Source organism: Mesoplodon mirus (genome assembly GCF_964341445.2).
Source record: "Mesoplodon mirus genome assembly, chromosome: 17".
NCBI lineage: Eukaryota > Metazoa > Chordata > Mammalia > Artiodactyla > Ziphiidae > Mesoplodon > Mesoplodon mirus.
The window spans coordinates 16,098,108-16,114,606 of NC_138993.1; the positions used below are offsets into that span (position 1 = coordinate 16,098,108).

Here is a 16,499-nt window from a genome sequence, read left to right on the forward strand (position 1 = left end):
GTCATAAAGTTCATTCAAACAAATATCAATGAAATGTCTACAAAAGTTAAGATGCTGTGCTTTCAGGAACAAGAAAAAGACCAGTCACCAACACAACAAATGTTTATTGAGGGCCTACTGTGTGCCAGCCACCATACTAGGCCCTACATATATTACAAGGAGTAAGACACACATAGCATCTTAGGGAATTCACGGAGAAGATAAATGGATAACAAGTACCTATAACACTGTTATAGATGGAAAATGTTAAGCGTTTTCAAACGCTATTGGGAATCAGAGGTCAAAAAGGAAAACCAAGGTTTCAAAAGAACTTACGGGACACTGCCATTCAGGAATGGGACAATATTTTGTGGCTTAACCTTACAGTTCAGGAATGAAAACTACTAGTTTCTAATTGAAGTGGCTGATGGAAATGGCTTGGTAGGTTTTGATGAAAATCAATATTCTCTCTTCATATCTTTATCATTATGTCAACTGACAGTGACACTGGATTTTGAAAAGCAAGAATACAGATCAGGGGCTTCCCTGGTGGCGCAGTGGTTGAGAGTCCGCCTGCCAATGCAGGGGACACGGGTTCATGCCCCGGTCCAGGAGGATCCCACATGCCGCGGAGCGGCTGGGCCCGTGAGCCATGGCCACTGAGCCTGCGCGTCCGGAGCCTGTGCTCCGCAGCGGGAGAGGCCACAACAGTGAGAGGCCCGCGTACCGCAAAAAAACAAACAAACAAACAAACAAAAAGAATACAGATCAGTTCTCTTTTAATGGAAACCATAATCGAAACTGAGCTCTAAATAACAAAGCTCTTGTCACATGTGACTATATGACCTACAGAAACACAGACTGGTCAACTTGAGTAATAATAAAAATATATGTAAAGAATAAATCCTAGCCTTACTTATTTAACAGCAACTGCATAATAAAATATCTTCTATTACTTACACTGTAAACTGGGAAAGTGAAAATTAAGCTTAATAAATAGCTAAACATTGCATTTCTGTTGTCCCATAATCAAATGAAACTTATCTTCACTCTCTGTCATATACGCGACTTCAGCTTCTCCAAATACTCTGAAATGCACCCCGACTAAAGCTGTTTCCTTCAGAATAAACACAGTGAAATGGAAATCAGAAGACAGGAGCCAGGCCCAGCTCCGCCACTAGCTACGTGAATTTGGGCAGGTAAATTCTCTGGCTTAATTTTCTCATCCGTAAAATGAAGCCGTTACAGCAAATAACCTCTAAGATCCCTTTGAACACATAGGAAAAAAAAAAAAAAAACTATGAAAACTAACCTCTACTCCCGAAGCATCAAGCAAAGCAAAAAGTTTCAAAACTAATTATTAAAGGAGCTTAGGTTTAACTACCTTTCTGCCTCTCTTACTTGATTCAACAAACTTACTTATCAATCTCCTACCGCAGTTCGGTTGAGCAGTTTCATCTCCAGTAGTTACAGACAGAGAAAGTGATGTCTATCAATATATTCTTTTTAAAACACGATTCTGTGACAAAGAATTTCTAGGTCCAGAAGCAATCTCTTTTGTAGAATTTTGCCTCCATGGAAAAGTTAAACACTCATAAGGCTTCTTTGTGAATTTCAAATGGTTTCTACATCCATGTATTCCACTGCAGCCATGAATTTCTTCTGTTCTTGGCAGACTGCTTGCCATTGGTGTATGTTTACAATGTTTCCCTTGAATCTGCACAGGAAGTGAATCAGGCACCATTTGGCCATTTGTATGGAGTATGATGTAGACAAAAATATGTCATTAATATAGTCATCCTAGTTATACTGAAGAACCTATGATATGAATAGACCTATCAGGCATATTTTTTGAAGCCACACTGTATGCAAAGCACTGAAATGACTATAAAGACAGTATGAACACTTTGTTGCTTTACCTTTGCCTGAAATTTTACAAGTCACCAAGAAAAAAATATTTTCTACCTCAGCATAACTTGAACTTACCTTAAGAAAACGTAACTACTATTTTAAGGTTAAAAGCTCCTTGACATATACCTCTATAATGTGACATTTTTTAGAATACTAGTTGATATTATAAAAGCAACAATTCCAGATCAAAACCATAACTACTACATTCAAGCATCATTCCTCTGGAAATTAGCTTCATCTGCATAATTTCTGCATATTAAAGGACATTAAGTTAAAGCAAAAAACTCCCTGTCTGATAAATAAGGGAGAATACTAAAGGCAGAACAACTAGTTCTACTTCTGCAAATTAAGCAAAATTAGGCAAAAAGAAAGGAAGCAAGCAAAGGGAAGGAACTCAAGAGCTATTTGCAGCAGTGAGTGGTCCCTTGAAAGTTCTAGGAGCTTCCCCTTGAGCTTGAAGAGACAAGGAGAGCAAAGCAGAGAAGTCACCTCTCCTGGGCAGAAGCCCTAATACTCTTCACAACTTGCAACATTCATTGAATTCAGTGTAAGATGTCTGGGAGATCTGGATTCGGTGGGAATGTCTGGGAGAAGGGAGTGGCATTTGCTTTCCTGGGTCTGGAGCCTTAAGGAACTATACCAGAGTTCTCAAAACCCCTTAGTTATGTCACAGAATCGGCTTGAAGCATCCTCCCCACGTACACACCTGCAGGGCCGGGCAGCTCCACCCTCTCCCCTTTCTGTCCTCGGAGCTGGACCAAGGTCCAGTGGCCGGTGCACCGTTAGTCCAAGGGCCACCCTGGCCCCGGCAGGCGCCACCCGGGCAAGGCCAGACAGAACGCCGCTGTCCGGGCTCCGCTTTCCGGAGCCACGCAGCGGCGGCCACGCGCAGCTGGACACCGGCAGCACCAGGATGCGCATTATAACAACTTGGGAGAGCGCTCTACACTCGCGCCGACGTGGAGGCACAGCCCCTGAAGCGGGCTCTGGGACCGCCGGCCCGTCCCGCCCCTCCTCGCGGCCGAGGGGTAGCGGTTCGTACCTGTCCTCCGAGACACTGATGACGCCCTCCTCCTTGGGCACGATCACGGCCATATTCACCACCTCCTGAGACCCCTCGACCCGCTGCAGCAGGATCGGCTTGCGGGTCAGCGGCTTGGGCTGGATCTCTGCCGCCATCGGAGGAGGGGGCGCACTGCGGGCGCCGCCGCCAACTGCGCCGTGGGGCCGGGCTGAGGAGACCGCTCGGGTACGGGCACAAGCTGAGACAGGGACTCTGGTTGGCCGGAGCGGGCCGCCGGGGACCCGCGATCATAGCCTGGCCGGCGCTCCCGGGAACGACTCCGCGCTCCCGGCTTCGGGCAGCAAAACCTCCACGACCGGCGCTGCAACCCGGCACCACCACCAGAGGAGGGGGCGGAGAGCCGGGGGGCGGGGCCGGAGGGGGCGGAGCCTGCCGCAGGGGGTGGCCGCTGGTGGGCGCCAGGGCGGCTGCACTTCCGGAAGGGTGGTGGAGGAGGAGGGGAAACTGAAAAAGGAGGCGGGGCGCTGGCGGCCCAATGCGCATGCGTCAGGCCACGAGCCCATTTCCACCCCGCCCCTCCGCCATTCCCGAAGCCGCGCGGCACCGCCTCTAGAACGCATGCGCCTTCCATGATCCGCGGCCTCCTCGCCACCTTCCACACCCAGTATTTAGTCCCCTCCCTCTTTAATCTCCCGTGAACGCGCGCGTACACATTCCTTGGAACGCGCTTGCCAGTGGCCCCGCCCACTCCGAAATCCCTGAAAAGGGGGCGGAGGTGGGGCGGGGAAAAGCGCGCCTGGGCGAGGCCGGAAAGAGAAGTATCCCGCAGGAAGGAAAGAAGCTGAGCTCGTGGGGACGTGACTGGGCATGCGCTCGAGTTACCTGTCCAGCGCGGCCTTGCATTGAAGCGTGGTTTACTACTCCCAACACGCACCAGCCACAGGCCTCCGATTGGCACCCCCATGGGCTTCTGGGAGTTGTAGTTTTTCAGAGCCTTCTCTTCCTTGTCCTGAAATGACCTATCGCCCACTTCTCACCGCTCCTGGCCTGAGGGGCTCCGCGGCCTCCCGGGCGATTGGCCGAGTCACGGCTGGGTCTGGCCTCTAAGGCAAGGAACTGAAGGGCAGCCATCGCGGAGCAGACAGTCGCTACGGCCCTGCCACTGCGCATAATAGTGGAGCTCCAGGAGCGGGGAAAGAAGAAAAGCTGTCATGCAAGCATCCTTGATGGAGGTTAGAGATGATCTGTAGTGTTAACCGCCTCGTTTTCTTAGATGGTTAAGTTACTAGACCAGGATTACTTTAGCTTCAAGTTAGGGTTATAGCACCCCCAGACTTGAACTCAGGCGCCCCTGCTCCTGACTTCTTCCCGTTCCCCAGTAATCCTTCCTTTCTAGATTGCTCCAGAGACGATGGATAGAGTAATCTGTGATTTGTGAATGCATGTTAGGTGCCTGGCAAAGGGCCTGGCATGCAGAGTAGTTGGTTATGTGATAACCCCACTAAGCCCTTCCACAGTTAACAAGCTAGCTGAGGAGTGGTGATGGTCTCTGTGGTGTAATTGGGCTGGCAAGGTCTCTGAAGGTGAGAAAAATAATATGCCAGAGCTAGACAAAGAATGGGACAGGCCGCGTAGAAATGTATTTTATAAGGCAGGTTTTGGGGCAGCCGAGGCGGTAGGTAGGCTGGACCTGTCTCAAAGCACAGTGCAGCTCTTTATCACTTCCCACCTTCATAGAAATTCTGTAAGGCCCTTGAAAGGGAGGTTGAGGTGTTTTCCAGCTTTACAGCCTAGAACAGGGCTTCCCACTTCTCTGAGCCTCCAGTTCCCCATCTGCCAAGTGAAGGATAATAACACCTACCTTGGGTTGTTGTGAGGCTTACAAGTGACAGATTTTAAGTGCCTTCATACACTATTATAGGTTCTTTAAGATTCCAGGAATTAGGACATGGACATATTCAGGGGGACATTATTCAGCCTGCCACAGTGGTTTTAAATACCATCCATAAGCTCCTGACTCCCATAATAATCTCTACCCTGACCACATTTCTAACTCCAGGCTCATGTATCTAAAGCTACTCCACTTTGTCACTTAACTGTTTAATAGGTGTTCCAAACATTCCCAAATAGTATCTTTAAATCTACTGCATCATTCACCCAGTTGTTCAAAACTAACTTCCTAGGAGTCATCCTTGACTCTTCTCTTTTCCTCACAATTCTATCCAGACCATTTAGAAATCCTATCAGCTCCACCTCCAAAGTATATCTTGAATTTTCCCATTTGTATCATCTCCACCCGAGTCCAAGTCACCATAATCTCTGGCCTCTACTACCATGGTAGCCTAACTGCTTTCTCTGTTTCTTCTCTTGAACCCATACAATCCATTTTTATCAAAGTAGCCAGAAGGATTTTGTTTTAAAATATAAACCAGATCAGTTCCTCCTCTGCTTAAAACACATCATTGGCTTACTGTTGCACTCGGGATGAAATGCCTCTCCAACCTCACCTCTTCTGCTCAGTACTTTCCAAGCCCTGGCTTGGAAATTCCCCAGAAACACCAACCTCCTTCCTGCTGGTGGCCTTTGCACCAACTGTGTTCACCTCTCGGCTACTTTCTTACCACTCAGGCTTCAGCTCCGATGTTAGCTCCTTAAAGGGTCCTAACCTCCCAACTGAACCCTACTTTTTCATAACACTCATCGTCATATCACCCGGGTTTATTTTCTTCACAGTACTTACTTCTGCCCAAAATAATCTTGTGTGTTTCTTATTTAGTGCTTAGTCTTCCTCTTCCAGAAGAGAAATACTGGGAGAGGAGAGACCTGTCTGCCTGTTCATCGTTGTATTCCTAGCCTTTAGAATAGTACCTGGCACAGCAGGAGGCATGTTGTTAAGTATTCGTTAAATAAATGAATAGAAAGGCCATTCAGGATTTGTTTAACTCTGTTCCACTAGAGCATAATGGAAAGACTGGTATCTGGAACTTGCCCTAATTCCTGGGATCAGGTGATCCTTGGGAGAAGACACAAAACAGCAGATGATAGCCAGCAGGCAGATGATAATAGCAGTATGGTAAAGGCAACAAGTGATTAATTGGTACCCAAGAGAAAGGCCTAGCATGAGATAAATGAGAGGAAGGTAGTAGTTACAGTCGTTCTTAAACTTTTGAGGTCACAGACCTTATGAAAAATCAGTTGAATATTACAGATCATCTGGAGTGGGGGAGTGTATGTATATGTACACTTATATTTTACGTGCAATTTCGCAAGGCACACAAGTATCAGAGACCCAGGTTGGGAACTCTTTTTTTTTTTTTTTTTTTTTTGTGGTATGCAGGCCTCTCACTGTTGTGGCCTCTCCCGTTGTGGAGCACAGGCTCCGGACGCGCAGGCTCAGTGGCCATGGCTCACGGGCCTAGCCGCTCCGCGGCATGTGGGATCTTCCCGGAACGGGACACGAACCCGTGTCCCCTGCATCGGCAGGCAGACTCTCAACCGCTGCGCCACCGGGGAAGCCCGGGAACTCTTGCTAACTCTCAGGAAATCGAAGACCGCTCAGCCCCAATTCCCCACCCTCAGGAAAGGGCACTCTAATGGAGATTAAAGATGGAAAGAAGTAAACTACTGCTAGAAAAATGATTCTCAAACCCTTTGTTCATATTCCACCTTAAAGAATTTTGAAGAATTTCAGTATATAAATTTAAATATTCCAAAAAGTCTGAGTTCTAGCATCTTGTAAATATTAACATTTGTTGTAAATAGTTCACGCTTGATGATCTTTTATTGAATTCCCTGTAATACTATCTGAAACAAACAAACAAAAGTATATATATTTAAATTCTACGATTTACTTAATATACTAAGGCCATAAAGCTCTGATTTTTAAAAGTTTCTTCTACATTAACTGATCCTTACAATTGTTAGTACACAATGGGTCAAAACAACATAAGTATATTAGAAATGTATATAAAAATTATTAAACATAAAAAGTAAATTTTTAACTAGAAATGTTTAATGAAAATTATTATTCAAGATGAACAAGGCTACGTTTTTACATTCCCCTGTATCCAAGGATAAATAATGATTTACTGCTAGAATTAAGAGGATTCAGGATGAATTCTATTCCTATATTTTATCTTGTAAATATAAGGGCTAAGAAATCTCATTTATATAAATACTGGGTTGGCCAAAATGTGCATTTGTTTTTTCCATAAGATGGCCCTAGTAGCACTTTGTTGTCTTTAACTTCAGTCAAAACAATTTTCCCAGTCGCTGCAACTAGAGAAAGCCCACGCGCAGCAACAAAGACCTAAAGCAGCCAAAAATAAATAAAAATTTAAAAATACATTAAAAAATTGATTATCACAGAGACTGCACAAATTTGTGGATATTCTAAAAGCCACTGAATTGTACACTTTAAAATGGTAAATTTTTAGGGCTTCCCTGGTGGCGCAGTGGTTGAGAGTCCGCCTGCCGATGCAGGGGACGCGGGTTTGTGCCCCGATCCGGCAGGATCCCACATGCCGCGGAGCGGCTCTGGCCCGTGAGCCATGGCTGCTGAGCCTGCGCGTCCGGAGCCTGTGCTCCGCAACGGGAGAGGCCACAACGATGAGAGGCCCGCGTACTGCAAAAAAAAAAAAAAAGGTAAATTTTTATGCTATATGAATTATAGTTGTCTGTCACCCAGTATTATTTTTGATGTCTTGCTGACAAATTCTATTATGTCTCCATCGGTTTTATTGAAAGCAAAATATTGGAAACCACCTAACTTGTGAAAGGAAGTTTTACACATTTATTAAAGTAATTTATTTTCTCAATTTCTGGAAAGTATACAAAAACGTATTATATGACTATTATTTTTATCTGCTATTCTTTCACTTAAAGTCACTTTGTTTAACCCTATATACTAAGAAAAGAATTGGGAACGGAAAAATTTTAATGTTTTCAATTCAGTATTTTTTTTTTTTTTTTTTTTGCGGTACGCGGGCCTCTCACTGTTGTGGCCTCTCCCATTGCGGAGCACAGGCTCCGGACGCGCAGGCTCAGCGGCCGTGGCTCACGGGCCCAGCTGCTCCGCGGCATGTGGGATCTTCCCGGACCGGGGCACGAACCCGCGTCCCCTGCATCAGCAGGCGGACTCTCAACCACTGCGCCACCAGGGAAGCCCAAGTTTATCTTTTGTTAATACAATTTTTTTATAATGGTGCTTTTATCTCGTCACATGCTTATATATATTTTTCTCTGAATCTTAGAGTAGCAGATTTTTATAGAAGAAAGCCACCATGTAGCCTAGTCAAAGTCCTGTTGTCAAATGAATTAGAGAAATTAGATTTACCTTTTGTCAGAAAAAATTTTACTTCCTTTTTCCATTCAAATAAATAAATATTAATAAGCATTTTGAAGAATATTTTAAAAATAAAATGAAATGCATCTTGTAAGATGGATTATTAGGTGTGGTTAAGAGCTCAATACCATATGAGATCTCACCTCACACCTGTTAGAATGGCTTTTATCAAAAAGACAACAAATAACAAGTGTTGGCGAGGATGCACAACCCTCGTGCGCTTTTGGTGGGACTGTAAATTGGTGCAGCCACTATGGAAAACAGTATGAAGTTTCCTCAGAAAATAAAAAACAAAACTACCATATGATCCAGCAATGTCACCCCTCGGTATTTTGCTGAAGAAAACAAAAACATTAATTAGAAAAGATATATGCACCCCCATTTCTGCTTTATAGAATTCAAAACCTCTTAAGAGGAGCCAAAATATCCTTGTTTCTTCCCCCTTATCAGGAATACTTATAATATAAAGAAGGCCAGAAAGATCTGTGGGTTAACTTGTCTTAGTAACCATTAGAGTTTCCCCCTAAGGGGGATGGGGGAAATCCCCTAAGGGGCTGGAGGGTGAGTGAAATGGGTGAAGGTAGTCAAAAAGGTACAAACTTTCAGTTATAAAATAAATGAGTCCTGGGAATGTAATGATGCAGTATTCTCATCCCAAGGGGGAAAAAATTGTAGCTATGTGTGGTGATGGATGATAACTAGACTTGTGGTGATCATTTCACAATATATTCAAGTATTGAATCATGATGTAGTACACCTGAAGCTAAGACATCAATTATATCTTGATACAAAAGTTTCCACCAAATCAATATTTTTTTAATTTTTATTTTGTAAACTTATTTTTGGCGGCATTGTGTCTTCCTTGCTGCGCGCGGGCTTTCTCTAGCTGTAGCAAGTGGGGGCTGCTCTTCGTTGCAGTACACGGTCTTCTCATTGCAGTGGCTTCTCTTGTGGGGGAGCACGGGCTCTAGGCACGCAGGCTTCAGTAGTTGTGGCGCTCAGGCTTTAGAGCGCAGGCTCAGTAGTTGTGAGCACGGGCTTAGTTGCTCCGCAGCATGTGGGATCTTGCCAGACCAGGGATCAAACCTGTGCCGCCTGCATTGGCAGGCGGATTCTTAACCACTACGCCACCAGGGAAGTCCCCAAATCAATATTTTGTAGTACCTTTTTGTTGTTGTTTTTACCCCATGCAAAGCACCACAGTAAGACATGGAATGGGGAAAGTTTATCAGATGGAAGAACATCTGACATAAATGCAGGCACATCCTCAGGCAAATTGGTTTTAGGAAAAAGTACCTATAAAAGTTGAGGATCTGGAAATGAATACCCTTATAATGATGTGTGTCCGTGTACCACTTGACAAGTTTTCACAGAGCAGAGCTCCACAGGCCACAGTTTGGATACCACTGATCTAGGAAACAGAAAGGGGACTGCCACTCCAGCAGGACATGGAGCTTTTAGGGAAGCATTAAACGAAAAGAATTGTGCTTAATAATTGGACCAAGGCAACTTCTTTTGGATTGATTCCTCACTCTTGGAAGGCCAATTATAGGAAGCAAGGTGAGTCCAGGGAAAAGGGTCGGAGCTGAGTCCAAAGCTTTTTCTAATAGTAAGCAGCATGTATTTTTCTGGCTCATCCTCAGCAATCTAGTCTGGCAATAGAAAGCTGGGCAGGTGTAAGTAGTAAGAAACATATACACTGGCCTCTGCCCTGGTGTCTGACACAGAACTCTGAAGATCCTTGTAATTTCCTGAGTGATAAGAGCTCTAGGAACATCTCTTGTTCTGATGAGGGCTGGTCACCAGAAAGACCAAGCTATGATTAGAAGCTTGCAGATGCACTGCCCCCCTCCACACCCATGAGGGGAGAGGGGCTGGAAGTGGAGTTAATACTTGCTCATGCCTACGTGAGAAAACCTCCACAAAATCCCAAGGGTAGGGAGTTCAGTGAGCTTCCAGGCTGGTGAGTACATTCACACCAGGAGGGTGATGGACCCCAACTCCACAGGGTCAGAAGCTCCTGCACTTTGGACCCTCCCAGATCTCATCCTATGTATCTCTTCATCTGGCTCTTCATCTGTATCCTTTATCAGATCCTTTAATAAACTGGTAAACATAAGTGTTCCCCTGAGTTCTGTGAGCCATTCTAGCAAATCAATTGAATTAGAGGAGGGGGTGGTGGGAACCGCTGATTTATAGCCAAATTGGACAGAAGTGGGGGTGACTGGAGACCTCCTACTTCCAATTGGCATCTGAAGAGGGGGGCAGTCTCATGGGACTGAGCCCTTAACCTGTGGGAACTGGTGCTCTCTCCAGGTAGACAGTGTCAGAATTGAATTAAAGTATAGGACACCCAGCTGGTGTCAGAGAATTGCTTGATGGGAGAATTTGGTGTCAGAAGTGTGCATGTGGAAGTTGTGTGAGAGTAAAGGAGAAACACAGGAGAAGAACTGGGTTTTCCCTAATGCAGCAGGGATCTGGGGATCCGGCCTCATCAGACGAAACCCACACTTAGCGAGAGGGGTCTGGGATACTGGTGTGAGAGCCAGAGGCAGTCAGTGGGCAGCGAGGACATCGGAGAGGCAGCTGTGCACCCACCTCCAGGCTTGGGTTCAAGAGCAGGGCATTCAAATCTGAGGTGACAACTTAGGAAAGCAAGGTAGGGCCCGGGTCTGAAGGACTGGTGTTCTGAGCAGGAGGCCTAGACAGGGTCCTAGGTGTCAAAACTAGGGGGCAAGGTGTGAGTAGAGCCACGCACCAGTATGTCCTCTAGCAAGTCACTGAATCTGTTGGAGCCCCCCTTTCTTCATCTGGAACATTACAGCACCAAACTCACAGAGCTGTTGTGAAACAAGAATAAGATCATTCATCTGAAGGAAGAGGCCAGCATCTGGCAAGTAGCTCCTCTAAAGGAAGAGGGGAAAGCTGAGAAGGACTTGGAAGGGGACCACAGGGAAAACATGGGGACAGAAGAAAAGGGGTGGAGATGACGACTTAGTCTCAAAACAAAGGAGAAATCTAATGATCAGAACTGGGTCACAAGTCAGGGCCACAACATCTTGCAGCAGAAGTCCCAACTTTTCAAAGGGCAAAAGTCTGAGAATAGAGATTCCATCTTTATTGGAAGTCCACACTTATTGGAAGTCTAGCATTCAGTGTTTTGAACTCTGAAGTTTCTTGCTGACTCAAATATGCATTGGTGGGTCCCAGGCAGGCTCACAAAATCTCTCCAGTGCAAAACTATCAGTCCCTTGGCATAGGACTTCCATGACGAATGATGCTTCTCCAGAAGAATATCTTTTAAATTACATCAGATAAGCATCCCTCCATTTGTTTTCCTCCTCCCTTCCTTCCCCATTCCCTTCCCAGCAGCAGGCACTAGGACTTCCTCAGCAACAAGGGTTTTTTGCTTCTGAAACCCGGCTGCGCTTGAGTGCCTTGGGAACTTCTGGAAAATTCCTGGGTCCTATCCCTGAATGGCTGAATTTGGTTTTCTGGGAGCTTGACCTGAGAATCTGACTTTGTATAAAGCGTTTCAGGTGATTCTAATGCAGGTGGCCCTTGGTGTCTAGGGTAATCCGGGAACCACAGACCTGGGAATCCAATGGAAGGGCACAGGAAAAGTGATCTGAGATACAGAGGGCTGGGTCTCCAACTACGGGGCCCATCTCCCATTGCCTTGCCTTTCCCAGAATGAGAGACTAGCTGGCCTGCATGCTCTTCCACTGGTAGCATCTAATGTTTCTGATCAGACCAATGTCTTTTTTTTGGGGGGTGAGGGCCATTGAGTAACAGAAAACAGCCTGTGATTTTTCGCCTGCTTACCTGTGCTGGAAGCTAGCACAAGGCTTTTGCAAGGCTTTTTCCTTAATCTTCCTCTTCAATCCTCCCCATTCCTCTTTAGCCCAGGAAACCTTGGGCTAAAAATAGGTTTTCATGTACTCAAAGGTCTGAAGTAAAGTTCATTTCTATAACTATATCTACATCTATATCTGTATCTATATCTATATCTACAGCTGTATCATCTAACTACCCATCTATGTATGTTTTTAATAGACTTTATTTTTTTAGAGCAATTTTAAGTTCACAGCAAGATTGAGCAGAAAGTACAGGGATTTCCCATATCTCCCTTGTCCCCATATACGCACAGCCTCCCCTGCCAGAGTGGTACCTTTGTTACAACTGGTGAACCTACAGTGACACATCATTATCACCCAAAGTCCATCATTTGACTTAGGGTTCCCTCTTGGTGTTGTACATCCTATGGGTTTGGACAAACATGTAATGGCATGTATAGGGGATTCCCTGGCGGTCCAGTGGTTAAGACTCCGTGCTTTCATTTCCGAGGGTGTGGGTTAGATCCCTGGTTGGGGAACTAAGATCCCACAAGCCGTGCAGTGCGGCCAAAAAAATAATAATAAAAGTAAAAAATATAATGAAGTGTATCCATCATATAGTATCATACAGAATAGTCTCACTGTCCTAAAAGTCATCTGTGCTCTGCCTGTTCACCCTCCCTGCTGCCCAACCCCAGGAACCACTCATCATTTTATTGCCTCCATAGTTTTGCTTTTTCCAGAATGTCGTATAGGTGGAATCATACAGTATGCAGGCTTTTCAGATTGGCTTCTTTCACTTAGTAACCTGTTTTTTAAAGTTCCTTCATGTCTTGATGGTTCATTTCTTTTTAGCACTGAATAATATTGAATTGTCTGAATAATATTCCATTGTCTGAATGTACCATTCACCTACTGAATCTTGGTTGCTTCCACGTTTTGGCAATTATCAGTAAAGCCGCTGTAAACATCCGTGTTCAGGTTTTTGTGTGGACTTAAGTTTTCAACTCCTTTGGATAAATACCAAGGAGCCAGACTGCTGGATTGTATGGTAAGAGTATGTTTATTTTTGTAAGAAACTGCCACACTGTCTTCCAAAGTGGCTGTACCATTTTGCTTTCCTGCCAGCAATAAACAGGAATTAGGGTCATCTATATTTCAAAGGAAAAACAACTCTTCTGGAATTTTCTGCAGAGGAACTCAGAGGACAGGGTAGAATGAAGTGGGAGTGGGAACCCACTCTAGGGAAATGGTGACAGTTAAGGTGAAATAGTGAAAGAAAAGAGAAGGAGGAAGAGAGTGTACGTTTCTGTTCCTTCTTGGCTTTCTCTTCACCAATAACTTTGATGCCACTGCAGACCTGCCCTTACACTAGCCCTGACCTGGGCTGAAGCAAGGGGCAGGGACTGTGACCAGTGAACTCTTTCCTTAGGAACCCAAGCGCAGAGGAACCCCAAGTGCCTTTGGTCAAGAGGAAGTGAGACTATTATTCCTAGAGCAGGGTGGGTCTCAAAAACTTGCTGACTGAAAGCAGAAATGAGAATATAACCTCCTCAGCTTGTCATTCAAGGGTCTTAAATCTGCCAGAGTCCTCAGTTTAGCTCAAGCAAACTCAGACTAACTCACAACTCCTTAGACATTATCTTCATTTATTCTTTTATCCAGCAAATATTTGTTCAGTGCCTGCTCTGAGCCAGGCTCTAGATGTGATTAACTCGCTTGTGAAGTCAAGGACAGAGCTCGATTTGGTTCATATCTTGGTTTTATCATTAGAGGGTCACTGGCTCTAGAGTCCAATGAGCAAGCAGAGAAGAGGAGTTGATGGGAAAAGATTTTGGTTTAAAAATAAAGGTCAGGACTATGCTGGGGTTCTGGTGCACAAGTATGCGGTCAGTTTTGCTGTAAATCTCCTACATCAAATAATGTTTAAAAGAATGTATGAAGGGGGAATTCCCTTGTGGTCCAGTGGTTAGGACTCGGCACTTTCACTGCCGAGGGCCCAGGTTCGGCCCCTAGTTGGGGAGCTAAGATCCGCAGATCCGCAAGCCACGTGGCACGGCCAAAAAAGAGGAAAAAAAAAAAGTGTAAGAAGGAATTAAATGGGAACTTTGGAGAATGAATATCGCCCATAGGAAATAGTGAAATGGGGAAGAGGTGAAATTTATTGCCATTTGAGCAAAATGGTTTATTCATTTGGAGGAAACAATCTCTAACTCTCACATATAACTACAGTTCTTTACAGAATAGACATTTTGTGTATTGTGGTAACTTTGGGGGATCACACGTTTTTCTACAAGTACCTGCTTTTGGCTCCATTTTTCATCTAAAATTATACACATGAGGGAGAGAAATGATTCTGTTAACAAAGAATGAGATCATCTTTATCCTCAAAGACCTTGATGGAAGGTCAGTGGTCAATGACCAAAATTCTAATGTCACTGGAGTCCTGGCAGAATGGCATCTGGAACTCTTTATATATGTCTGATCACGCTTTTTAAAACCTCTCATAAGTTTAAGGATCAACATAACACAGCCATCTTAGATATGAACCACTGTTATTGCTTAGGCCTCATGGACTTGGTTTTAGGAAAACACTTCCCATCATCAGAATTTATACTACAAGCCTTTTTAAGCAGAGACTCAGCTTTCCTCTCCTATTGTACTGTCCCCAGTATCAGGCACAGTGCAAGGCATGAAGAGGAAGCTCAGCAACGACAAGCAAGCAGAAAGATTAACTAAATCTTAATATCTTTACAGAACAGTTTCCAGTGAAGTGGAGCACATGGCTCCTAGCAATAGAATTTACTTGGCAATTAATAACTGGAGGCCAAAGAGATTGGGACAAATATGTGTTATCAAAGATGCCTCCTCTTGAGTAAAATTGGTTAGGATCAGGTTAATTCCCCTCAAGAGAAGAGATACCATGGGAAAAGGGCCTTTGTGCCAGTTGACTCAACGTTTTTCTTTCTTCAACTGCCATCCTGTCTCTAGGGAGAAAAAAGCAAAAACAAAAAACTCAAAACAATGAGAAAAAAAGACTGCACTGACAAATAAATTGAAAGAGTTAAGAGGGAATATAGAACAAATTGGAAGTTCTACCGAGAAACAGAAGGAGGCCAACGTATTACTGATAGCCCAAATAGTAAAACCCTAACTTTGATCTCCTACATTCAATCCCTGAAGAATTTTATGGGCATCTAAAACATACATCCTTACTTCCCAGGTATAAAATCCTGAAGAATTTATGTCCTATTTCATATGTTCACAGATTAAGTATTTTTAAAAATCTGATTCCCTTTTGAGATTCATGCAAAAAGGAGCTAGAACACGCACCCTTGAATGGAATGATGAAGGAAGCGGCAATGTGTCATGGTTTCCTGTTCTCACGGCCCCAGACGTGTTCCCTTGAAGCCACGCTTCTCATCGCTGCTAGAGTGATCTTTCTAAAACTCACATCAGATCCTGTTTACTCCCTAACACGGCCTGAAACCTTTGACAACTATACTCATCATCTGGCCCATGCCTACCTCTCCAGTCCATTCATTCCCCACCCTCAAACCCAGTGACACTGGGTCAGGTAGAATGATTTTAGTTGCAAGTAACAAAAAATCCAACTTGATCTTTCGAAGAATGAAGGGAACACAAGGCTCCACTTAATCTCTGGTCGGAGTTTGTTCAGGTCATTTGGCTCCATTTCTCTGCAATTCCCTTAGCTCCATGTGACATCTTTCTGCTCTGGTGGGCTTTCCTTGAAGTAACAAAGTGGAAACTAGCAGCTCTTGGGTTTACATGCTTCCTCTTCCCCAACTATCAAGCCAAAGTCCTGGGCTTCTTTCTGATTGGACATAGCCAGCCCTGAACTAATATACTTGAGGAATGCCGTGGCTGATTTTCTTAGGCCTGGAGGACCTGCCTTTCTGGGAACCAGCTATGACAGGGGAATGGATTATGCCAGCTGGCTAAGGCCAATCAAGACCCATCCCTGGAGGCGGGAGTGGGGTCAGTTACACTCAACCCCCTGTCTAGGAAATTTGCAGAGAAGGAAAGAATGGGTGCTGAATAAGCATCTTCAGAATCCAAGATACCTGACAATAACCTAAGCCTTTCGTCCCGTGGTACACCTCTCTGCTCTCTTCCTAGAATGTTCTTCCCCACTTCATCTGTCTGGCAAATTCTTACTCTTTCCTCAGTCTTAGCTCAAGCATTTCATCCTCTGTAAGGCCTCTGGGTATCCACACCCCCGCCCCGCCACCAAACAGAGTGGATTACTCCCTTCCATGTGCCATTTTTATACCCAGTATAGACTTACTTTATTGCCTCATCCCATTATTCATCAATTGTACGTTTAATAGATTTATCTCCCCATACCGAAGGTTAACCCCTTGAAGACAGAAACCCTAACCTT

At 44.7% G+C, this 16,499-nt stretch overlaps 1 protein-coding gene and 1 long non-coding RNA gene across 4 annotated transcripts in view; one reads left to right on the forward strand and one right to left on the reverse strand.

Moving 5' to 3' along the window:
* Positions 1 to 3,184, reverse strand: part of WDFY2 (WD repeat and FYVE domain containing 2) — a 169,712-nt gene extending 166,528 nt beyond the window's left edge. The window contains exon 1 of the mRNA XM_082602061.1: positions 2,933 to 3,184. Within this exon, the coding sequence (XP_082458187.1) occupies positions 2,933 to 3,069 (137 nt within the window). The 5' untranslated portion in view covers positions 3,070 to 3,184. The remainder of the gene's footprint in view (positions 1 to 2,932) is intronic.
* Positions 3,185 to 3,595: 411 nt separating this feature from the next.
* Positions 3,596 to 16,499, forward strand: part of LOC309792427 — a 49,371-nt gene continuing 36,467 nt past the window's right edge. For all 3 annotated transcript variants that reach the window (XR_014291712.1, XR_014291713.1, XR_014291714.1), the window contains exon 1: positions 3,596 to 4,146. This is a non-coding gene — a long non-coding RNA (uncharacterized lncRNA). The remainder of the gene's footprint in view (positions 4,147 to 16,499) is intronic.